This window comes from Grus americana, chromosome 5 (assembly GCF_028858705.1).
Source record: "Grus americana isolate bGruAme1 chromosome 5, bGruAme1.mat, whole genome shotgun sequence".
NCBI classification, from domain to species: Eukaryota; Metazoa; Chordata; class Aves; order Gruiformes; family Gruidae; genus Grus; species Grus americana.
Window position 1 is genome coordinate 17,036,513 of NC_072856.1, and position 25,184 is coordinate 17,061,696.

Sequence of the window (25,184 nt, forward strand, 5' to 3'; positions counted from 1 at the left end):
GTGCAGATACAGAACCTCATTTACTCTCTGGAGATGTTGACTTTATTTTTATGGCCTCTGTTTCCTTCTTCTCCTCTTCTTTCTGTGGCAAACAGCACCCCATGTATGAGTATGCCTTACTGTTGAATACATTTCCTTGACAGAATGACCTGGCTGCTCCTTGTGGTTATCCACATGCCTAAATGCCTGTTAAAAACCTCCTTCATTTCTCCCCCCGCTTTTTAGTAATGGTTCTCTGGATCTGTATTGTTTGGTTGTGGGGTTTTTCCTCCAACAGAGCAAATATCAGCCTCTGCACTGAAAACACAAATACTGGTGTTATCGACAGTTCTTGACCCCCCTGCTCAGCTGCAAGCTACTGAAAGGAAAAATGCCATCAGGAATGATGCCTGATCGCATTAATGTCACTAGTAATGTCTTAAGCTGCTCTGCTCTGGTTTACTAATCAAATCTTAACTTTGCCAGTCCTGACTATTAAGCCAGTCTTAATTTTGTGAACCTCTTGTGGGAGAGGGGAGGGGGAAAAAGAAGTGAGTAACAAGGATCCCAGTTTCTCCTGGCAGCAGCAGAACCCCTCAGATGTGAGGACAAAAAGCTATACTGGAGACTTGTCTTCTCAGCACTGCATCTTCATTGTGTAGACTCAGATACAATTTGATGCTTGTCCTATGCTTGCACTCCATTCTTCCCAAATGTTGGTTTCCTGAGTGGAACTCAAAATCAAAAATTCAGATAAAACCACCATTTAACTACCAGACACTTGTATACAGGAGCAGTTTTCAGTAGCAGTCACCGTTTCCCTGCTTACGAACTAGTACTAGGGAGAAATCCTTCTTTCAAGGAGCAGGATGGGATACTATAAAGGCCCATGTAAGGGAGGAGAGTCATACTCAAACTGCAAAAATTTGCCTACAGATTTTTAGCGTTGTGTGGTATTCTCTAGAAACTCAAGGAAATCTGTATTTAAGCATCCTGGAGAAAACTGCTTGTTCCACCCTGCCACTGGCATAGTGGTCATGCGGGTATTGGTGATGTTTTCTGCTCTGCATTTATTTCTGACATGATGTCTGCATATTTGAAAAGTGATCTGCTTTCATGTTGTTTGTTATGAAGTGAGGAAGAGAAGGAACTGAAGGAGGCTGTGTCACTTTGGAAGTGCAAGGGAGGAGGAGGGACTCCTGTTTATTTCAGCCAGGTCGTGGCATAAAGCCCATACGATGGAGAGTATGAAGCTGTGGTCACCGGGTACAGGAACTGCTTTTTCTTAGCAGCTTCTGGAGCTCAAGAAAGGAGAAAACACAGAGGAGATCAAGGTGGGAGCCTGTGGTTCTGCTCAAAGAAGTGCCTAATCCAAGACGGTCTCTGCCTCCCTGGGAATCATTTCTGGAGGGTCATGCTGAAGGGATTGTGGCAGGATGTTTACCAAACGCTATAATCCTTTTTGCCACAGCTCATAACAGCAACGTAAACAAGCAAAGCGTCACCCCAGGCACCACGGCATAAAGGTTCTCAAGGGGTCTGGATGTAGAGGTGAAGGACTGCAACCCAGCAGCACATGCTCGTGCTGGGACACCTTTGATCCTCAGCCTGCGGTTTTCCCTGTCTCCTCCTTTGACACAGACAGGTTCGCAGGATGGAATTTCCCTTTGTTTCCTTCCAGAAAAGCTGCCATTATCTCCCTACTAGAGGGCACTCACAGCACAAGGTGTGGGCTCTGCCACTTACTTGTATGGTGACACATAAAGGGTGTTTCATTGCAGGTGTGTCAGGCTGCAGACAGACTTGACGTCCACCACATGGAACAGTCTGTTCAGGTGTTGCACAAAGATAGCTACTAGCAAATATTTGACTGTTTTTGTCCCAAGTGACAGTAATGAGATTCTTCCATTCCTGAGGATCTAAATAAACAGAGTAGGTTTTGGGGCTGAGCAGAGGTTAGACCAAGCCCCATTTACATCAGAGCTCATTACTGCTTTGGAGCTGCGGCAGTAATATCGTGATTACTAACGAGTCTCTCTAAATTACTCCATCTGCTCCTTCCTTCTTTCCTCTCACAAACATACACACTCTGCCCAGGAAGAGTAGAAAGGTGTTGGATGGTCCATTGCATCTTCTGTGCCTTATATCTTTTTGTCTGTGTGTATTTCCAGGGCCCAAAGGGAGAAAATGTTGGTTCGATCACTCAGCCTCTTCCCAGCAGCTACTTGATTTTCAGAGCAGCCTCCGAATCAGATGGTAAGTTTTGGTCTTCATTTGCTTTCTCTGGATTTCATGCTCTGTGCTAGTTAAAAAAATAGGTTGATGCAAAAAAAATTGGTATGTAAAGGAAAAATTGGCAGCCCACCCAGCTTGAGATGCCATTTGTTTAGCAAAGGTCAGAATAGGTCAAGTAGACTACAGGCACATTTCATATTCCTCACTGAACAGCCACCTTTCTGGCCATGTGTATGGAAGAAGGACCTAGACTTGTAGCTGGGGAAAAAACTCTAAGTCAGTATATGCGAAAGGATGAAAGGTGTTGATCCTAAAATTGGGATGAGGGGGGGCTTATCTGTTTCCTCAGTTCAGCAGAGACTTAAGTGGGTTATCTGCCTACGTCTTACACTAGGTAGGGATCTGTTGGAGGAAAATGACATAGTAATGTTGAAGAACTGTTGATAGATGTCTTTTAACCACCAGAATTCTCCTGTAAACTTGCTGTACCATAGTTATAAATATAGTATAGCAGGCCCAGATGCTGGTGACTCCACATGAAAAATACCATTCTGGGAATTCACAAAATTATGGAAGGTAAATTTAGGTCAACCTATGAGAGGCATGCCAGCTTGCTATGTGAAAATCTCTATAAATGATTTTAACAGACCTAAAATATCAGTGATTTATAAGTAGATAAGGAGATTAAAAACATGTTTTCATTCCATTTGACCTTCAGAGTACCGTAAACTGGTTTTGCCATAGCAAATTAACACAGGCTGTTCATTTTATTGATATTTTTTACCTACCCCACCAAGGGTGCTCATGTAGCCAATTTGCTCCTTTGGGTCTCGTCTAGAGTAACTTTAAGGACATAAGGATTTTTTATGGAGCACAGTGGGCTTTGAAAGCAGTGTCCTGGTCCAGTGATTAAATTCTACATATTCCTAAAGGCTGGAAATGGGGCAATGCCAAACACACCTTTGACATGGCACTTAGAATAGGAGGAAACCTTCTTTCATTACAGGCGTGGCAGGCTGTTCATAGTGAGGGATACCATCTCGACACTGAAAGCGGCTTGCAGATGCCAGTGTAGTGAAATGATATGAAAATAAGTGGAACTCATATAGAGCCATAGAAGCACATCTATTTCTTTGAATATTATGCTTTTGTAGCTTATGGAACAGTACAGTTTATTTGTGTAAAGGAATACGGGATTCCAAACTGGCTCCAAATATCACCTGTCTAGAAGGGGATAGATTGATACAATAGTCTCTTGGGGAAAAAAAAGTGGGTTTGGGGTAGAGCAGCTAAATTACAGGCATTTCAAACCCTGGTTATACAGACAACCCGCAGAATAGATATATGGAACACTCCCACAGAGTTCTTAGGGAACCAAATAGCTTCAACAACTGTCAATCCAGATTTTCTAAATTATTATTTCCTTAGAGATCCATGTTACTTGTCTTTCCATTAACTTAATTAGAAAATGCACAAACGGACCGATGTGGTCATTGTATGTGTTCAAGACAAATTGCTGTCTCATTAAGTACTTTTTTCCTGGCATTTCAGCTATCTTCTAAATGAAGACTTTCATTCTGGTGGAAACCTAATAATTAACACCTAAAGCCAGCCTGGCTTAGAGTCCTGTGGCTGAACTTCTACTCTCTCATTTTATGACAACTTCCATAAGCCAGTTATGTGGAGTAGAATAGCTTTAGGGTTGTTCTAACTAACCTTACCCATAAAGGCTCCCAAGCTAGCAATAGCTCCCAAGAGATCATCAGAGGTAAGACTTTTCTAGCTGTGATCTCTCTGTCTGGGTCATATACCACAAACTGAAAAAGCACAAAAGGGACCATATCTGGCACATGAGAATTTTCAATATTTACATGCCTGTGGGAAGCTTTCTGCCCAATGAATTATTACATGTCTCTGGTATCATAAGAGCTTAAAATAGTGAGCTACTGGAACATATTTTTAAAGCCAAGATATTGGCCAAGATTCTCAGGAAGCATGCAGAGGCCAGGCAGATCAAAGTAGAGTTACTTTAGGATTTAGTATGATTTTCCTTTACTTTGCTGCTTCTCTACAGTAGGGTCTTAAGGTTAGATGGAAAGCTAATGTGATCAAGGGAAGGAGGAGGAACTGAGATAACTCTCTAATCAAATATCATAAATGTGTACACAGAAAATAACTAGGGCCTTTGGTTAAGGATGAAATAATATATCCTCTTGAACAGCGCTAGCAATGCCCTAGAGCCACCTGTGCAGGCTTGGAGCACCCACATTATGCCTGGTAGATCCTGTGAGTCTGAGGAGGTGACCGTGACAGCTGACTTGAAGTGAAGCTTTGGGATCTGTCCATTTAGCAGTGGACTTCACAAAAAAAAATTGATATAGTATTACACCAGAAATACTAGCATGAAAAATGGTGTAATTTTCAGCTGAATGAGAGTATTTGACTCTACAGCTGAGGTCAGTGAGCTGTAAGAAGTGGCTGTATCTTGTGCAGGAAGGGAAGGATGTCAGTCTACAGACAAAAGGGAAGAACAGCTCATACACTTAGGCTAGCCTCCCTCCCAAACACAAGAGCTGACCTGGCACGATGACTGTGCTATGCTCCTTTTGTTTCTTAGTTAGTCTTCACGGGGGCAGTTTGGGGGTATCCGTTCCATTGAGTGGTGTGGACATACCGACAAATGGCCAAACACATGGGTGTCACACTTGGAAATGAGTGACTTATGATGGTGTTACAGCGTTGGTGGATAAGGGAAGAGCAACTGATGTCATCTACCTGGACTTGTGCAAAGTATTTGATACTGTTCCGCATGACATCCTTGTGTCTGAATTGAAGAGACATGGATTTGACTGATGGACCACTTGGTGGATAAGGAATTGGCTGGATAGTTGCACTTAAAGAGGTGCAGTCAATGGCTTGATGTCCAAGTGGAGACCAGTGATGAGTGGTTTTCCTCAGGGGTCGGTACTGGGACTAGTGCTATTTAACATCTTTGTCAGTGATAGGGGCAGTGGGATCAAGTGCACACTCAGCAAATTTGCCGACCACACCAAGCTGTGTGGTGCGATTGACATGCTGGAGGGAAGGGATGCCATCCAGTGGGACCTTGACAGGCTTGAGAGGTGGGCCTGTGCAAACCTCATAAAGTTCAGCAAGGCCAAGTGCAAGGTCCTGCACGTGGGTTAGCACAATCCCAAGCACAAACACAGGCTGGACAGAGAATGGATTGAGAGCAGCCCTGAGGAGAAGGACTTGGAGGTGTTGGTGGACAAGAAGCTCAACATGAGCTGGCAATGTGTGCTTGCAGCCCAGAAAGCCAACCGTGTCCTGGGCTGCATCAAAAGAAGTGTGACCAGCAGGTCAAGGGAGGTGATTCTGCCCCTCTACTCCACTCTGGTGAGACCCCACCTGGAGTACTGCATCCAGCTCTGGGGGCCCCAGTACAGGAGAGACATGGAGCTGTTGGAGCGAGTCCAGAGGAGGGCCAGGAAGATGATCAGAGGGCTGGAGTACCTCTGCTATGAAAACAGGCTGAGAGAGTTGGGGTTGTTCAACTTGGAGAAGAGAAGGCTCCGGGGAGACATTATAGCAGCCTTCCAGTACCTACAGGGGGCCTACAAGAAAGTCAGAGAGGGACTGTTTACAAGGGCTTGTAGTGATGGGACAAGGGGTAATGGCTTTAAACTGAAGGAGAGGAGATATAGAATAGATATTAGAAAGAAATTCTTTACTGTGAGGGTGGTGAGGCCCTGAAACAGGTTGCCCAGAGAAGTTGTGGAGGCCCCATTCCTGCAAGTGTTCAAGGCCAGGTTGGATGAGGCTTTGGGCAATGTGGTCTAGTGGAGGGTGTCCCTGCCCACAGCAGGGGGGTTGGAACTAGATGATCTTTAAGGTCCCTTCCAACCCAAACTATTCTATGATTCTATGAACTTGGAAACAGTATTAATGTCAGTAGGTAGTATAAAACACATATAGACAAGGACACAAGGAACAGAAACTGTTACATTTAAAGAAATCTATATAAACCATAGGAAATTAAGGCTTGTACTTTGTGATTAATACAATTTGATTTTAAGCCCAGAATACACTACTGAAATGGTTGTAGAGTGTTACATAGCTTTACCTGTTGTAAAGAGAGCATCTCCAAGAGGGTGTACCTGGGTTTGTTTCATTTCTTTAACGCACTGGACAAACAGAGGATGCCGTTACGGTCAAGAGAGACAGGAGATTAAGGTAAAATGAACTAAGCTAGCTGACACAAATGGGGCAGGTGGAATCTGTTCCCTTGCATAATGTTAGCATATATTTGTAGTATGTTCATGTCTCCTCCGTAGATGCAATATTGTGTGAATCTACAGCATCTCTTAGGAGGTGTCCTGACCATGTTTTTCTTAATGCAGTCTCCCATGTTACTAGTGGAAAATGAACCACAGACCACTTGGCAAATTTAACAGTAATTCACGGAGGCCTCTGACTTGCTGGGGAATATTGAGTTGCAGCATATGTTAGATGTACAGTTCTGCTATCCAGGCAACTATATCATGATCAGCGGCTACATGGCCTACTTTTTCTCTTAGCATTTCAGAATCCCTGTTTTCCTCTCTGCTGTACCATCTGTGACAGACTGTTGGTAGGATTTAAGGTCCTGACTTCTGGACAGCCTGCAGAACCACCGCCACACTACAGTATATTTCACATTCACGGACCGCAGCAGCAGTCTGCTCTATGATGTGTTTTAAAGACATGTGGAAGGTCATGTCAGCCTACAGGGCTCAACCTGTACAAACACAGGGTCTGTCTTTCTTACCAGTTTCAGAAAAGAAAATTGCTTTTTCCAAACCAGTGACTGTGTATGCATTTCAGATTTATGCTGATGAGTGGCTTAGAATTAGTAGTTTAAACTTGTCCCAAGCTTCCCGCCCGGACCATTCTGGGGCTTCCCCTGAGATCTCCAAACCGGTGCCCCAGACCTCCTAAGCAGTTTGAGCCACCTGCTTAAGATCTCCCCCTTGCCACAGGCACTGCCACCAAAGAGATTACTAGGGGAATTCAAAGTGGCAGATTACCAAGGGTTAAAGGCTTAACAGTGGAATTGTAAACTACACTTACATTTTGTTCCTTATGTCTGTCCCCTCCTTCGGACATGCTTTGGGTAGTCTCCATTGCCTGATGTTGATGGAGTTGTATGGAAAACCTGATGGCGTGGCTTGCAGTGTTGTTTCTTTGCTAGGCATCTGGCCCTTGCCCCAGAATGGATGCTCTGATCTGGGGAGGAAATTAGATTATTGAAATAAGGATCATACACAGAAACAATGAACCAAGAGGAAGATTGCAATTTGAAACCAAGTTCACAATAAAATTTATCACTGGATCCCAGCAGTACTGGAAAAAATAGAAGTTACCTCCTTAGCTTTATGTCTGCCCTTCATATTCCGTAGACCTCTCATAGCATTTTAAAATCCAGGCATTTGCAACCAGACTTCATTTAGCTCAGTGCATAAATTGCACCTGCAGCTAATTGAGGGATCGCATCCTTGCATCTTGTCAGCAAAAGTGTAAGAAATCATGCATGCAGGCACCCAAATGGTACAGCAAAATAAGCAGTCAGCTAAATACAATGACCTTAATGTTCAGTGACTGAACCAAATCAGCCTCTTCCTCATCATTCGTGATTTGTGTGCACTTGAGCAAGAATTCATCATTTCCAGGTGACAGTCTACTTCAGGTTGATTTTTAAAAGGATCTGTCTTTTAAGTGTGAGGGACGAGGCCAAAAGCTGGATGACTTTAATAATTCAAGAAGAATAATATTCCCTTAGTGATGCCTCTCTGGAGGAATGTATGGTTACTAGGTGTGAGGCTTTTGAAGTCTTAATTAGCAAGAGATTCATCCCAGCCGTTCTGTAGCTACAGGAATGCAACAGAAAAAAAGTATAGTCCCAGGCTGAGATTTCGGTGTGCAACGATGTGATTCCATCTCAAGCAGATTTTTGTTATTGGTTAGTGCTGAGAGAACATTGGCTGGCTCCTCTGTGATCAGCTGTTGCAAAATGTGACAGATAGATTTGGCACATCAAATTATGGTTGTTTTAAGTGAAATGATGGTGACTGTACAGAATTTCAAAGCCAAATAGCATAGTGTTTTCAATACTGCCTGGTTGGGGTTTTTTTTCTGTGTGATATTGTTGTAATTTTAGATCTCTTCAAAGACTGGGACAGACTCAAGGTATTCCTTGAACTGAGCCTGGGTTAGCAGCATAAGCAACCTTTGGTTGTTTTGTGGGTTTTTTTTCCAAGGGGGAGAACAAGTGGGTTTTGTCACTTGGTTTTAGTAGTTCCTTTTCTCTGTGAAAGAAAGAGTTGGTGCGAGTGCATGCCTGCTGCTGTTCAGCCTTGGAGCCTCCAGGTTTCTGCATGGTGCCAGCAGTGCCCTGTGGACCCGGGAAGCATCCTGCAGGGAGCCGTAGTGATTCCCGTTGGTGCAACTGCACTGCAGGAGTCATCTCAAAGTACCACAGGGTGCTTGCTTTTTCAGCCTGCTGAGCCAAAAGGCCTGGAGAAAGCATACAGGTTTCAAAACATATGTGGTATGCATATTCGGCTTTGGTTTTGCAAAGTCAAGGCATCACACGTCCTTTATTAGCTTATTTTTTTCCCAAACCATTCAAGAACGAAGGAACTTTGGAACCCAGCTGTGTTTAACTGATTTTTTCAGCGTTTCTTTTTTGAAATTGTCACTGATGACTGTTGTCATTTTACTGTAAACACATATAACAGAGAAAAAGAGTTACTGGCCTACTTAAAGAAGACACCTCTGTTTCATCATGTTTTTGTTTTGCAGTGAGCACAGCTGAGTGATGTGCAGATGTGTTCCTCTGACATCCCATTTTCCCAGGATATCTGTCACATGTCAGATGCTGTGATCATAATTTGCTAAAGTGATGTAGGGAATGGGTATTGAAACCAATGATGGGTACAAGGAGGGAGACTGCTACAAAAGAGAGCAGGAAGCCAAGCTAGTGCTAGCTCTAGTAGGACATCCACTTTGGCACTTCAGGAACAGCCTTGTTGAAGAATCTCACTCTTTCCCCTGGAGGGAGCCAAATGTGGCTGGGCAACCTGCCCACCTGACCAGTTCAGGTGCCAAAAGATGGGTGATATGAACTGTCCTCCTTGTGCTGGCTGCCAGTATGAGTGATCTAGCTGGACTTGACTTTGAACATTAGAGTTGGGGATCTTCTCTGGGTGGGGTGTCATTTTTCTCCCTGTTACTGTCCTCACTGAGAATTCTGTTTGCTTGGATGTAAGAGCCACAGCTTACACTGCAGGCTGCCCCTTGGAAGTCAGTGACAAAATACTAAGTACAATGAAGAAGGGGTCAAGCTCAGAGGTAACATTTGAAAGGGAATACTTTGTTCACAGCTCCCAAGCAAAAGGAAGTAATGCAGGTGTTTTTGAGACATAATCTCTGCGGAAATTATCCAAATGCAATCATTGCGGTGGATAGAGTAATATATCATTTGATATAAAAAGAGCTGAAAAGCCTATGGGGAGATTCTGCCATAGGCTGACAAATGTTCTTGGGTTTTCCTTAAAATTTAAACATGTGCTTGTTTTAAGCCACAATTTGTGGAAAATTAACTGATAATTGATTGCAGTGTTTTATATTGCAGCTTTAAAACCCTCAAACCTTCTAAAGGAATACCATTGTAACTCCTTCGCAGGTCTTTTTTGCTTCCTTTGTGTGCATCCTATTGGGATGCCATCCCCTTCTGAAGGAACCCATATTTTGCATTCTTCTCTGATCTAATTACATTGCATACAAAAAACACAACTTGAGTCAACCACTCAAAATTAGAAAATGTGAGAATTAAGGTAACCATGAAGCCTTCATGCAGACAACTGTGACTATAGATGACAACCTTTAATTATGTGACCACATACTTTTCCCCGTCTGCAGTTCCTGAAGGAGTGAGTAGACTTGTCAGGTAAGCAATTAAGTAATCCAAATGCTAGCATTTTTGTATCATTTTCACAATAAAGAAGAATATTACTCAATAGCAAGATCACTCAAATGTAAAAACATTTCATGTAGGCCTTCAGCAATGAAACAGGTTTATCTTGTGTGCAGTCCCTGAAATTGAGAGGGTATAATTTTACTCTGTTATGCTGCAATTAACATGCTGTTGATTTACAGAGAATGTAACCTTTTCATTTGCAAAGGAAATCCCATATTTTACATCTGGTTTTTGTGGCATATATTTTGGATTCACAGCACCACCTGATGGCTGAAGGTCTGTTTCTTAGCTTGGGGATGCTGTGCATCCCTTGAATTCAGTCTCTGCTAGAAATGAATACAGGGGTGTACACTGATGCCATTTCTGTGTTCTGCGGGGCACAAGTAATGCTGACTGCTAATGCACAGTGAGTTCCTCTAAAGCTTTGTGTCTCTGCCTTGGAATATTCAAATGAATATTTTAATTTTTTTTTTATTTATTTAGGCTCCTTGAATAAGGTTTCAGAAAAGATTCAATTACTCATTACTCCTTCCAGGGAGTTCTTTAAGGAGATAAAAAACCTCGATATGTTATGTAGAAATTTCCTCTGGTAACGTGGTGGACCCCAAAGATTTGACCAAGCCTGTAAGCTCATGTTAGTACTAGTGAACCAACACTAGTGGTTGGGGCGTAAGAGAGCTGCCTGTGGGGCTGTGGCCAATGCGACCTGCTCTGCCTACAGTCCCAGGGAGGGGTGGGCTGCAGGGGCACAGTTTGGGAGATGGCTGAGGGAGACTTTGGGGTCACCCTTGCCACCCTTGTTAGAAAGCATAAGCGTAGCCAGTGCATTGCTGTAACTGTCATAAGATGATGTCTGTATGCAAGTGCTGCAGGGCACTGAGGAGCTGGCCTCCGTTACTGCTCCAAAGTGCTCATGCTGCTACAAATCAAACTACGTATCAAAGCACCTGATTTTGTAAGTCCATTGAATATAAAAATACCTTGACATATGCAGCATTTCCAAATGTCAAATCATGCAGTCCTCACTCTGCAGAACTGGAAAAGAAAAGCAAAGGTAAAGAGAGAGGAAAGTCAAAGGAGGTCAGCCTAAGCAGGAGTGTACTCACTTGTGTGGAATAGCCTGAAATAGGTTTTTATCTTGGTGGCTTTGGGGGAGAGGGGATATGTAGGAGGAAATGGATTTATGCTCAGCGCAGCCATTAACTCTAATGGGTTATCCATGCAAATCCTCCACAGGGCAAGAAGGGAATAAATCTCTGCACGTAAAGCCTTAATGCAAGAATATTTGTTAAATACAAAACAGTGTGAAATCAATTCCAACAGCATTCAACCTTCCTAATCTTTTATTAACCATTATGTGTGATTTTATTATTAAATCATAAGCTGATGCTGAAGGAATTTATGGGATGAAATTAGCATAAATGACTGGGCTCTGCGGTGTTTATGGCTTAGTGTTCAAGTGCAATTCTTCAAAGTTTTGGGAATTTTTCTCTTTTAGTGGTTGCAGCTTTGTATCAAAGTAAGCACTGAAAACTACTCAAATTTATAAACATTTCTTTATATACATATGATCTGGATTTTTTTTTAAACTCTTGGTGATCTTCTTATAGAGCCAAATTTTGGTCACATCAAAGTTGATGGGAATTCTGCCCAAGAGAACAGCAGGATCCCAGTGAGATTTATGCATATGCTAAGTGTGTGATAGAATTGAATGTAATGGAAACATTTCCCAAATGGGACCTAGGAATGAGTGTGGTCCAGGGAAAACCTGTTTGTAGCACTTGCCATTGCTAGAGCAAAATCCTTTTGTTTTCTTCACTGCCTCTCAAGCACACTTCTAATTATTGCAAAATATATTCTGAGGAGTGTAATGAAGAGCTCTGTTTTACATGCTTGAAATTAGAGGATAACTCCCTTGATACTTCAGTTCTTGAATGTTCAGCCAATTTGCAGGTGTCCTGGCCTCATTAATGACTGCACTACAGAAGCAGGCTATTTTCAGTTGCTTCCAGGAATACTGAGACTCCAGCATTGTGGTGGTTAGGCTTTAACACTAACATGCAGCTTTGTAGACTTGTATGGATCACTGCAAAAGGAGCCAAGGGTCAGTTTGGATTCCCATGCTTTTCATTTGCTGCCTGCCTGTGGGACCCATGCAGGCCTTAAGAAAATCCAGTGAGGCTGTGCATAGGAACTGCAGTTTGTCTTGTCTCTGTGCCATGCTTATAGTTTCTTGTATTTGCAAAGTAGACCCTTCAGGTAAAGATTTTTTGTGACGAGATAAGAGAAACTGATGCTCCACCCAGATTATCTGATGGACTGGGCAGGAGGAATGGAGAAAAGGGAAAAAAATACAGAGAAAGAAGAAAAATAAACAGCCTGACAAGCAACTCCCTCTAGTCTTAATCACTCTGGCAAGTATAGATCATCCCGGCTCTTGTTTGGAGTGATTGTTATTGCAGCACTACACCTTGCGTGGGACCACCAAGCCAACTTGTAGTTCAGTGATCCCACACCAAGCAGGGGCCTCTCCTGCGCAGCACAGTGCCTCGGTATCTCCCTGCCATTGGATAGTGTGCATGGTGTATTACTTGCAAACATGAGCTGCTAGGTGGTTTGAAAGCACCGTACCTGAACACATTTCCTGCATCAGAAAGGGGCAAAAGGGGATGTGAACAGGTTGTGGGAGATCAGAGGAAGAAATGCTATTAGGGAAGGAGGAGTTGGGGTGAGCTTCCCACTATATTATCTGTGCAGATGTATCACTCATGCAGCCACTAAAACGCACCATTTCTGGCAAGATAACCTAGGGATTATATATATGAAAAATAGATTATTGTACACAGTGACTTCCTGAATTACAAACAGCTTTACTCCCAGGCAAGAAGCTTTTGAGGAGCAATGCATGCATTGTCCTATTTAGTCTCCTGTGCTTAAATAATTCCTTTTGTTTTCACAGGCCGATGCTGGCTGGATGCTTTGGAACTTGCCCTGCGTTGCTCCAGCCTCTTCCGGCTCAGTGCCTCAAAGCAGGGAAAGGATGGAGAAATGAACTGCTCGAGCGATTCTGCGCATGCAGGGCTCAACCACCTCTTGCATACAAGCACTATCTCAGACCAGGAGTTCTTCCAGTAAGATGGGGCTATCACTTCTTAATCCACAGAGAGGTGTTGCATGGCTCATACTTGGTCATTCTTTTGACTTTAGCATGATCTATCCAGAGTCCACTAAGGAAACCTGTTTAAAAACCAGCCTGTATGTTCTTCTGCTGCATCCATCACTGATATATGGGTTTGGTGCATATGAGGTTTGTTGTCACCTAATGCTTGAGCACACAGACTGGAGGGGACCTCAGCTCCATTTGTGTGTATGTAAACTATTTTTTTGTGTCCCTTGCTTGGGCCAAAATGCTGTCTGGAGATGCTAGCGTGAAAAATGGCTTGCCTGAGTGAAGATTGCAGAGTCTAGCTACTAGAGGTGATCTGCAGTTGCACAGACACAATCACTAACAATGTCTATCTGTTAGCTAGCACATATGGCTCTGAGTCTGATCTATTTTTTAATAATGTGTTCTCTTTTCTAATAATACTGTGTCATAGTCAGCAACGTGCACACGCTGCATCTTTAGTTTTATAATTACTTTCTCTCTCTACAGGGGTTTTGAGTGGTTTCCAATTTCTTCCTTGATGCATCAGATAAATTTTTACATATGGGAAAAAGGTCCTCATAGCCTTCTTTCTATTCATATTGCTAGTATTACTGCAGCATTTTGGAACAACTCACATCATAGCTCTGTAAGCATTAAAAAACCCCAGGCCTTATCTGTTGCTTATAGCTAAGTAGGCAACTTCAAAAATCCTTCTGGTATAGACACTTGGCCCTTGGAGTGGGAACTGGGAGATGTAGTGTCTGTTTCTAGTTCTGCTGATACAAATTTGACTCTTAGGGCTCACAGCAATGCACCATTGGTTACACAGTTCTTAGGGTAGCAGTTCTTGCAGTCTGCAAAGATGATGCCTTGCACAGTGGGACCTCTACCTTTAAGTGCTTTTCTTAGGCTCTGAGATTAACAGCAGGGATCCGAGTCCTCTTCAGAGTGTCGAGGTATCTCTGGTTCCATGGGATCAAACGAGCGGCAGCACTTTGCTCTGAAAGGCTCTGGTATTTCCAGCATGCGTTCTCCAGTTCTGCTGTTTGGGCTTTTAGCTAGAGGTTGAAGAAGAGCTTTACTGAAGAGCAATGGGAGAAGAGAAGAAAAACTGATGTGTTACCAAGGCATGTACCCTAGTACTTGTGCAAATACTTCTATTGTTCTTACGCTTCTTCCATAATACTTTACTTTCTAATTTCTTTCTGCGTAAGAGAGACTCTCTTAGGACTGTTCTTGCTGTGATAATGAATCCAGGAATGCAGCAGACTTGTCTTTCAGCTGGTGCATGTGTGTCAGAAATCCAATACTAAAGTGGAACCTGTGGCACTGAGAATCTCACAGACTCACAGAATGGCAGGGGTTGGAAGGGACCTCTAGAGATCATCTAGTCCAACCACCTTGCTAAAGCAGGTTCACCTAGAGCAGGTTGCACAGGATCATGTCCAAGCGGGTTTTGAATATCTCCAGAGAAGGAGACTCCACAACCTCTCTGGGCAGCCTGTTCCAGTGCTCTGTCACCCTCAGAGTGAAGAAGTTTTGCCTCGTGTTCAGATGGAACTTCCTGTGTTCCAGTTGGTGCCCATTGCTTCTTGCGCTGTCGCTGGGCTCCACTGAAAGAGAGTCTGGCCCCAGCCTCTTGACACCTGCCCTTTAGATATTTGTAAGTACTGATGAGATCCCCTCTCAATCTTCTCTTCTCCAGGCTAAGAATATTCAGGCAGACCCATGGCTACTGTAAGGAGGTGGAGTAAAAACTGTATTAAAGTATTTCTTCAAAATACAATGCAGAAATGACACTTAAATGATGCCTCTGTTTCACCTCTTAGTTGTTCAACTTTAAAAGGCCTCTTGAATTCTGGGACTCAGCAGTAGCACACATGGCAGAGTTTTCAGCAGTACAGAGTACCCACAATTGGAAGCAGATTTCTCTGACAGGCTCAGATTTTAGCTGAGTCTGGTTCAAGCTGGGTGTTCAGCATCTGGGCAATACACTTTCTGACTCCTACCACTGGTTTTACTGTGTACCCAAACTTTCCCCAGTGCTTAAAGCCCAGGAGAATTTGATATTTGTGGGACAGGGGAACAACTTGCTGTCATCCCTGGAGGCATAAAGAACATTTAAACAAGGGAGAATGCAAAACAAAAACTGTGCAAGTGCTGAGCAAAGGGGTTTTGGTTTGCCACTGACAGTGGCTTCCTCATAGGGATTCAATCATTCTAATTAAATGCGTTCCCTACAGGGAATCTTACCAATTAGATTGGCACGTTGTTGTTAGAGGGGCAGTTAATTACATTTAACTCTTATCTTCAAATTAGCCAAACTACTCTGTCAAGAAAAGAAAAAGAAAAAAGAGATGATGGATATTATAGGGAGAACAAAACCCAAGGGAGCTGGCAAAGGCGAATCTTCCATTAAGCCAAAGTTGCATTTGTCTGCTGGCTGCTTTGCTCCTTTCCTACTGGGAAAGTAGTCAAGATTATACAGTGATTTTAAAATACATGTCTTTAGTAGCGCATAGAGAGAACTATGCAAGTGAATCAAAGGCTAAAGTACTGTGTAAATCTGTGATTTTAGACAAGATGCCTTTAGGGCACCAGACACTATTCTTTTTAATATGAAGTTGTATTTCTTGTGGCTTCCATGTCTTATCTCTAGCAACCCCAGTAATCTGGCTGGTTTACTTGTTTGACAAGAACCAAAGTTGGTTTGTTTTTTTTCTTTGTGTAGTAGAGTGGCATCAAACCCAAACAAGTCCTGGTCACTGACTGAAATTTCCATGAATGCCCCTAGAGAATAAAGCACTGGTGTAAGACAGATCCAATATGCTGAAACAGTAAATTAGCCCTGCAAAATGGCAAGTTATTCATGTTCATGGTGGAGATCCAGTACTGACTTTTAGCGTAGTCATTCCCTCCCAGCTTTTAAAGCCTGGTCCAAATCCCATTGGAAGCCCTTGGGAAGTCTCTACATTGATTTTAGTTCAAGCTCATGGTGTGGCTTTTGTTTTTAGCATATTGTACGTATACAGTGATGATTCTGTTTGGAGGTGTAGAAGAGCCTGGCTCCACTTCAACATCTCAAATTTGTTCCTCAGAATGAGGAGCATCTGTTTTCCCTTTGGTTCCCCGGAGCGGCTCCTTGGCTCTAGAAGTGTTAAGTCTTGTCTTGTTTGTAACTGGTGGGTAATGAGTGCACAGCTGAGTGGGATTTTGTGTGAATTTAATTCCCTCTTGGACTAAATCTGAAATCCTTAAAAAGTAAGGGGAGGGGGAGCAGAGGAAACTTAAGAATTTGCTCCACTGAAACTTCAAATATTTGCCAAATATGAGGCAGGTGACACTGAAAAACACTTGCTCTTCTTACGAATGTGAGATACAAACAAGTGCTACTTCTCAGCCATGAACCGTAAGCCTTATAATGAACTGTTCTTTCAAGCATTTTTAACCTCATGGAGAAAACTTTCACTAGGTAAGGGGGCATAGCAACCACAGACAAACACATTATTTAGCTAATCATTGAAAAATTAAGAAATAAATTAGGCATTTAAACAATCAGCAACTAATAACTAATAACTTCCTAGACCTACCATCCAGGAATTATCTGTGCTGAGGAATCATGGGATAATCTCTCTAGAGGGCTCTCTCCTCGCCTTTTTTCTCCTTTATTATCTTAAACTCATGCATGTGCTATATTCTGTTCTTCCAGTGTATTTGGTTATCAGTCATTACACTTGCTGGTTGACAGCTTAAAAAAAAAGTAACATCCTGGTGCTAGAATGATGAAGACACGTAATGTCTAACAGCAAATTATTAGTGCTGGAGTATAGTGATCACTGATTCTCTGATTTATTATCTTAGTTTTATGTTACAGTAAAACTGTGAATTTAAACCCCTTGTAGTTTATATATATACATACATAGACATATATGCATACATATATAGATATACAAATGGAGTTAAAAGAAAGATTTTCTAAATGCACAGAAAGCTGTAGACAACACTTTCAAAAGAACTCTAGAAACTGAGCTTCTCCAGAAACCGAGCTGTGACTGTCACAATGTGGCTTGCTTGGCATGTTAAAAATCATGAGCTTATTTCAGTACATAGTTGGAAGTTGAGATCTTCTGAAAAGCTGATGCCAGTTCTGCGTTCTAACTCTTGTGTTGTGGGTTTTGGTGGGTTTTTTTGGTTTTTTTTTTTAATCTGGGTCTAACTAGCAATGCCTAATTATCTTTTTTAGTAAAAAAAAAAAAAAGAGAGGGGAATTTTCAGCATTAATCTGTAATCAAAATTGGAACATGCCCAGAATGGCCTGAGAAAAGGCCCATCATGGAGAGACTTCAAGCTTGACAGAACATTCCTAGCTACTGAGGAAAGAAATCTTGCTTTGAGAGGGAGACGGACTACAGGAAGTAAGAAAACTCTTCAAGATCCAGGGCCTGTTTAGATCCTCTGAAACTCCCCATATAGCTGGAAATCTTTTCTTATTGTTATATGCAAGAGCAATTTTGCGTGAGGACTTGGGTAAGAAATCTTCAGAGGAAGGTCAAGCTGAGAAGATCAGTACTTGAGAGCTAGGCTAGGCCATGAAAGAGGTGATGTGTGCATGAAGACATATATGAATAGGGAAAACTGAAGCCAATGCTAAATATCCCTTGAAAAAATGGGCATTTAGTGAATACTTTTCAGTATCTGACCTCTGGCCCGTCTAATCACATCTGCCATCTGTCATATGAACTGCATCTGCTTTTTCAAATGGAGGTGCTATAGGCTACTTGAGAGAGAATTTTTGGCTTTCTCCTCATTCTCTGAAGTCTGGATCACTGAGCATGAAGCTTGCTACACCTTCCATCCTTTCTCTTGGATGCTGTTATAATCTGGATATTCTTCTTCCATGTAATTGTCCAGTCCATGCTTTCAACTCAGTTCTTCCACACAGCATTATCTGGGAAAAGCATGCTCCCCAGCTTAGTTTGGGGTGTGTGTGTGAAAATACTTGCTTCTATTAATTTTTAAATTTGCCTTTTCTTATGTAGGGGTGACTTAGGACCACTATGTGTTGAAATAAAGTAGCAGTGGTACTGAAAAGAAAGTGTATTGCATAATGTCACATTTTTCTCATATGCTACAATCCACTGATTTGCTTCTGTAAAGGGAAAAATCTCTCCTGATTGACACTTCAGTTCTCTAATCAGCAAGGTACAGTTGCTAGTGTGTGCTCTGTATCCCTCTGGTATGTGGGCACCCATCTGGAGCCAGTGTCAATTCTGCGTAAGGGCGGGTAAGTGGAGCTCTGTGGCAGATTTTGTCAACTGCAGTTTGGAGGGGAGAATTTTGATGCACGATATCTCACTGTTTCCATGATAAAACCCCTCCTATTCAGGAAATGAGTGTCTTTTACTCTCCTGGGCTGCACACCCTATGTTGAGTCCTGAGGGCTGTTTTTACCCTATCTAAAAGGCCTTAAGCAATCTTACTTTGTAAATCAAATTGAATCATATAAGGAACTGTGTGTTGCAGTTTGAATGAATCGGCCCTGGAGAACCACCACCATTTGGAAAATGATGCTTTTTCGGACAAGTCCGAGAGAGACAACGTAGAAGAGTCGGAGAACGAAACGCATGAGAACAGCCGGAAGACAAACGAAAGTGAGAGCGATCAGTCAGAAATCCATGGAGAGGCCTCTCCAGGAAGGAAGGGGACGACTTATATTGAGCAGATCTATGAGGAATTTGGGGAGGTAAAAGAAAAAAAAAATAATGTTTTAATCACTGCCTGTTTCTGTTAAAATATCTCTGTTCATAGTATTTTTCATTCAGCCTCTTAGATGCATGGCAGTTAAGAACCAGCTTTGTGAGTTCCAGTGTTTTACAGATAGAGCAATGCACAGCTTTCTGCTAAATTATCATGTGCTCTAATAATTATGCATTATGAACAGCAGCTCCGCTTCTGTGCTTTGGCATGTTTCCAGCATCAGCGATTGCTTTAACCAGTTATTGCATTAAATATCCACATAGCATTGGCACAGTGCTTTGTGGAGCCTGCAGGAGGGGCAATTATTATTCCAGGCATGTGTCCTGGCCAATTAGGATGCTCAGTCCTTGTGTGATACAAAATATGATACTTTCCTTTTTTCATTATGCATGGAACATCCTTTTTGTGTGTCCTAATGGAGCATTTAAGCCACTTGAGTCCTAAATGACAGTTTCTTGTAGGAAAGCCATTTCTCATGTCATTTAGCAGCAGGAGGATGTGTTTCTGTTCTATATGAGTCTTTGTTAGCTGGATGTCACTGTGACACCTCTGAGGAAGGCAGCAGTAGAGAGCTGGGGGAGTGGAGTGTGTTGGGTGAGAATCAGTCTGGGCAGGCAGCGGAGGAGCTCTGCTCCGGCACCAGCAGGACTCTGAGTGCTCCCTTGCCTATTGCTTCGGACAAGGAAGCTGAAGTCTTGTTGATGCTTCAAAGAAAACCACTTTGCTAGAAAGCTGTTTCTTTCCTAGAATCGCAGAATCATTTAGGTTGGAAAAGACCACCGAGTCCAACCTTTAACCTAGCACTGCCAAGTCCACCACTAAACCATGTCCCTAAGCACCACATCAACATGGCTTTTCAATACCTCCAGGGATGGTGACTCAACCACTTCCCTGAGCAGCCTGGTCCAGTGCTTGATAACTCTTTCAGTGAAGAAATTTTTCCTAATATCCAATCTAAACCTCCCCTGGCGAAACTTGAGGCTGTTTCCTCTTATCCGCTTCTTACTTGGGAGAAGAGACCAACACCCACCTCGCAACAACCTCCTTTCAGGTAGCTGTAGAGAGCGATAAGGTCTCCCCTCAGCCTCCTTTTCTCCAGGCTAAACAACCCCAGTTCTCTCAGCCGCTCCTCACAGGACTTGTTCTCTAGACCCTTCACCAGCCTCTTATGCTGGTCTTTCAATGTTTTCCTGAAAGCGTACTACTAATATTGAGGAAACAAATAGTTAACTATATCCTAATTGCACTCTGTTTCACTGAGTCATAACTTAAAACATTGAGAATGGTTAGGTGTCCCACATGCCAATTCTATTACTCCTGTTTATTTCTCCACAGACTCCTTACAGCAGGACAATCTACATGAGAGACAACAAAAGAACGTCTCTGCCATACCACCCTGCAGAGGTGCAGGAGGAGTTCAGTTTTGCCTCCTCCTTTCCATGGCCCAGCCACCTCCAAGAGCAGGAGTTTGTGGTCTGGAGCCACCAATCCAGGTAGCATATATTTGCTGCCATTTCAGATGTCAGGTGTGAGGTGCAAGCCCTCGCTGTAGAAATTGTGCTTGAAAACAGAACTGTTGGCTACAGAGACAAAAAAAACCCCAACTCCTCTTTTGTGCGTCTCTCCCCTGAAATCCCAACCCTAGACACACAGCTAATAGTAACTAGGTCTAAACAGGGGATTTTAAATATAGCTGAGCAACTAAGCAACAGCACAATGAAGGCAAACTTAATTTCTATCAGCTGTTTATTCTGAAATGACCTTTAGCCACGTGGCAAGCTTGTCCTAGAAGTGTTGGTAGGGCAGGCTGATACTTTGGTGATTGAATGAGCCTTACAGGCAGCTCTGATGTGTGTATGTGGGTGTGCAAGAGTGAGAGAGATCTCTGCAGTTTTACATTAAAGTAAAAAAAAAATGCAGTACAAACCAAGTGGAAAGGACTAAATTTCTGCTGTAGAGTGACACTTTGTGTAGAGTAAAATAATAGTGTGGCTGCTTAGACAGAGGTAATATCCAGTGGGCTTTCAAAAAGAATTGCCATGTAGCCTTGGCCATTAGGTGTTTTATTAGATTTCTGTTGTTGGCCAAGAGATGGTGCTGTCATCACCTGGGACACCCAGATAGGGACTAGTTGTTGAGTCTTCTCCCACTGGTGACAGTAACATAAGGAAAAGTAGGTTGTATGCAATGACATGGTTTGCTATCAGCAATGGACGGAGATGTATCAAGGTAAACATATACCAACTAATAACATCAACTGTCATCTGAAACTGCTGCCTCTCAGGCTGCGTGTGCAGTTCAGATTTGACAGGACAAAGTTCGCAGATGCAAACTATCATCGTTAAATTTTCAGCTTGGCTTTGAAAGCTCATTTGAAAGGTGAGCACGTATGTATGTGCATCTGTATGCATTTGAAAGGTGCATGCTTGTGCATGTGATCCTTTGCCTTGTTTGCAGTAGGAACGTGAAGGCAGAGACAGGTGTCAGAAGGACTTTGAGACTGCAAAGATTGGTCAGGAATATAAACAAGACACCTCCTCAGTAGGTAGACTGATAACAAAACCCCCTTTTTTCCCCAAGCTTTTAGTTTTAGCAAGTTATAAAAAGGGTTATTGAGGGTGATGTATTTCAGGGGAAAGCAAACTAGAAATGACTTAAAGTTGTTCTCATCCTCCTGCACCACCTTCTCCTTCCCTTTTCATCCATCCCTTCTGCAGTGATTCACTCTGGGTAACACTCTGTATAGCAATTTCAACATGGCATTAATTTATATTGCCAATACAAACATACTTCAGAACCTGGGTAAATAATGAAAGTTCTGACAGACCCATATGTATTGAAAGCTCTAGCTGATGCTGTCATATTATGTTCTTTAATGGTTTCCATTTCTTCTTGGAGGTTCAAGCTGTGTATTGCATCAGACTGTCACAAGAAGAATGGTATGATAATGGAAAAACAATGAAATGAAAAGAGCTTTGTTGTTTCTCAATCTGAAATTGCCCTCAGCCTGCAAGCTGGACTTAGTGTGTTTCTGCATGACTAGTAAAAGGGCTGATTGGGAGCTAAAAAGGTGGTGCTGGGAATGCTCAGGTGGTGAAAATGAGTGTTTAGTGATTTACGCCATCTGCAAACTCTGTTGGGATGTGCTATGTGTCCTTACCCAAACCAAAGTCCATTCCAGAAGTGAATCTGTGCCCTTCTTCTCATAGAAATCTCTTGCCTAAAACCAGTAGAAAGCCTAAGTATTGTCTTTCATTGTTAAATTATGATGCCTAGGATGCATTAAACTGACATTCATGTTTGAAAATTTAGTTTCATTTTCTTTCTCCAGTGGCTTGAAAGGCCCATTCCCCCATGTTAAACCTCATGTAGCCGCACTGAACACAGAGGAACTACACAGTTATAGCTGAAACCACAATGGAATCCCTGGCTTTCTTACTGTTACCTGCACGTCTGCTGCAAAGGGCACTGAGCAGCGTTGGGGGGTGCTGTAGTTTTTGTGCACATTGCCTGGCAGTGGGGCCTTTACTGTACCTACACTACCAGTATGTCTTATTTTGAACTTGCAGGACTTCTTCCATTCTTTGTTGATTACTTGTTTATCTTCTAAATTTTTCTACATGTATAATAGTAAACCTTACAGTCTCTCATTTGCTGAGAATGGGACCAAGAGGAGCTTCTTGTATGCATCCCACCAGGCCGCAGTGATGCTGTAACAGCCTTGGGCACGTCCACACCTCCTGAGTAACTGCAGTGCAGAGTGCCCTTGGTTAACATTTGTTCAGGTTGGCCCATCGCAGTCCTGAGGTGTGCGGCCTCGTGCCAGCACTCACAGAGGCCCAGGGCTTTCTGTACTGCTCTAGTGCTTTGAGGATTCACTTCTCCTGCGACAGAGCTGATGTCTCTTTGCAGTGGAGTAGCTGAGCATTCACCCTTGTGCCAGGGCCAAGAATGCCTGAATCAGCTCGGACCCTTCAGGTAAATGCACCCGCAAAAAATGTTTTTCCTGTTTCTGCCCTGAACTTCCCTTTTCCCATCACAGACAGGTGAATCGTCTCAAACAGAAACCGTCTCTGAGGAGAACAAGAGCCTGATGTGGATCCTGCTGAAGCAGCTGCGGCCTGGCATGGACTTGTCACGGGTGGTGCTGCCCACCTTCATCCTGGAGCCACGCTCATTCCTTAACAAACTCTCTGATTACTACTACCATGCTGACCTGCTTTCCCAGTAAGCAGCATGCAGAGCGTGTCTGACATGGGCGCTTTTCTTATATTTGTGAAAATATGTAACGGTGGTAGCTTGGTGCTGGCTGGGGTGCATCTGTATGCTTGAAAGGCTCCCAAATAATACCCAGATCGCTGGATTCAATGTAAATCAAGCCAGGTGCTAGCTGCCGTGACCTTTTAAAGATGGACTGCTGCCAGCGAGGGGCAAGGAAAACAGTTAAACTTCAGACAAAACTACCTTTGCAGATGCACACGTTTGCCGGCATTGACTGGAACTGATAGGGGATTCAGCTCACACCAGCATTGGCTGGGACTGATGGGGATTCAGCTCATGCCTTTGAGCATCTTGCAACAGAGCTGTGCCACCTTCTGGTGTACTCATGCACAGAGGGGAATAGGACAGAGAGCAAACAGAATTGTCAAGCACTTCTGCCCTCAAAAGCAATATAATTATGTTGGTTGATAAACAAATGAGAAACATCTTTTAACACCATTGATGAGAGAGACGTGCTGGGAGCAGCAGAGTAGAAAATAGAAAATGTTATGCTTGCAAATAGGACCAGCCTTCTCAATGAGATATGCCTGGTGTATTTTAAAACCAGTGTGGACAATATTCAAATAGCAGTACTAGTTACTCATGTTTATTCCACTGCCTCTGGGTAATTTTAGAATCATTGTATTTTCAAGCCTTGTTTGTGGTATTTGTAACATCTGAAGGAAATGGTTCTCCTCAGTGCTGAGATCTAAGAAAACTGCAAGAGGTTTGGAGGTTTTGTTAAATAAACCTCTTTGTGGTGCAGATGATCTTTCTAAATGGATTTTGCAAGTACTTATCTGGGTTGATTTTCAAATCTGACTAACTGGTTGGAAATACCAGGAACTCTATTTTTCATGTTTACTTCCCACTTCATCTTTGAGTGGGGAGGGGTGGGACGCACTGACCTTGAGAAGTCCCTTCCACCTAAATTATTGTGTGAAATCTCAAAGTACTGAAAGAGGCCGTGTAGCACATCAGCTTTAAAGATCTTTTAAGGAAGAGGAAAACAAAGAAAAAGAGGGAAAAATAGAATTGTCTTTGGTTTTGGTGGCATAAGTATTACTGTTTTCATGACTCACACTGTACTATTAGCTGTAACTAAATGCTAATGTGAGTGGCAGTCCCAGACATTAACATACTCAAATCGAACCTCATACACTCCACAAATCTTATTAGGCTTTTCGCAGGAGTGCAGGGCAAGGGGTGCCATTTCTTAAGCGTTTACATGTGTGTTGTATGATATATGTTACTAAAAAAAAATTATTTCTGCCGGCAGACATCTTTTTAACTGGCAGCAGCACGGAAGTTACTTCCCTTTAGTACTGGGGAAATACTATTGAAATTAATGTTATTGTTATACTGGTATGAAATGAATGTGATGTGTGAAGAGTATAAAGAGCATTTTATGTTCTGTCCCACAGGGCTGTCCTTGAAGATGATCCATACAGTCGAATGAAGCAAGTTTTGAGGTGGTATCTGTCCGGCTTCTATAAGAAGCCAAAGGTAAAAGAATACATGAAGTTGGGGTTGTAATGGGCACTGAAATCTTCTGCTGTGGTTGTGTATTTCTTTATTGCCTTTCCTTTGACACTTTACCTCTTCTATTGTTCAGAAGACTTTGACTATTACTTTTAAAACTGAAGTGGCATTTGCTTTCGGAGTAGATACTGAGTGCAAAATAGTGTTGATCAACCTCAGAGCCTTTGCAGTGGTCAGTTAGGAGGCAAAACTAGTCATCAACAAATAACATGTCCTCAGATGCAAGATTTTTCCCTTTGCTGAAAG

At 42.7% G+C, this 25,184-nt stretch overlaps 1 protein-coding gene across 7 annotated transcripts in view; it reads left to right on the plus strand.

The window, feature by feature from the left end:
- Positions 1–25,184, plus strand: part of OSBPL5 (oxysterol binding protein like 5) — a 184,318-nt gene that overhangs the window by 141,686 nt on the left and 17,448 nt on the right. For all 7 annotated transcript variants that reach the window (XM_054827329.1, XM_054827330.1, XM_054827331.1 and 4 more), the window contains exons 7-11: positions 2,151–2,235; positions 13,191–13,362; positions 18,903–19,122; positions 23,179–23,363; positions 24,821–24,902. In XM_054827329.1, coding sequence (XP_054683304.1) covers positions 2,151–2,235; positions 13,191–13,362; positions 18,903–19,122; positions 23,179–23,363; positions 24,821–24,902 — 744 coding nt within the window. The remainder of the gene's footprint in view (positions 1–2,150; positions 2,236–13,190; positions 13,363–18,902; positions 19,123–23,178; positions 23,364–24,820; positions 24,903–25,184) is intronic.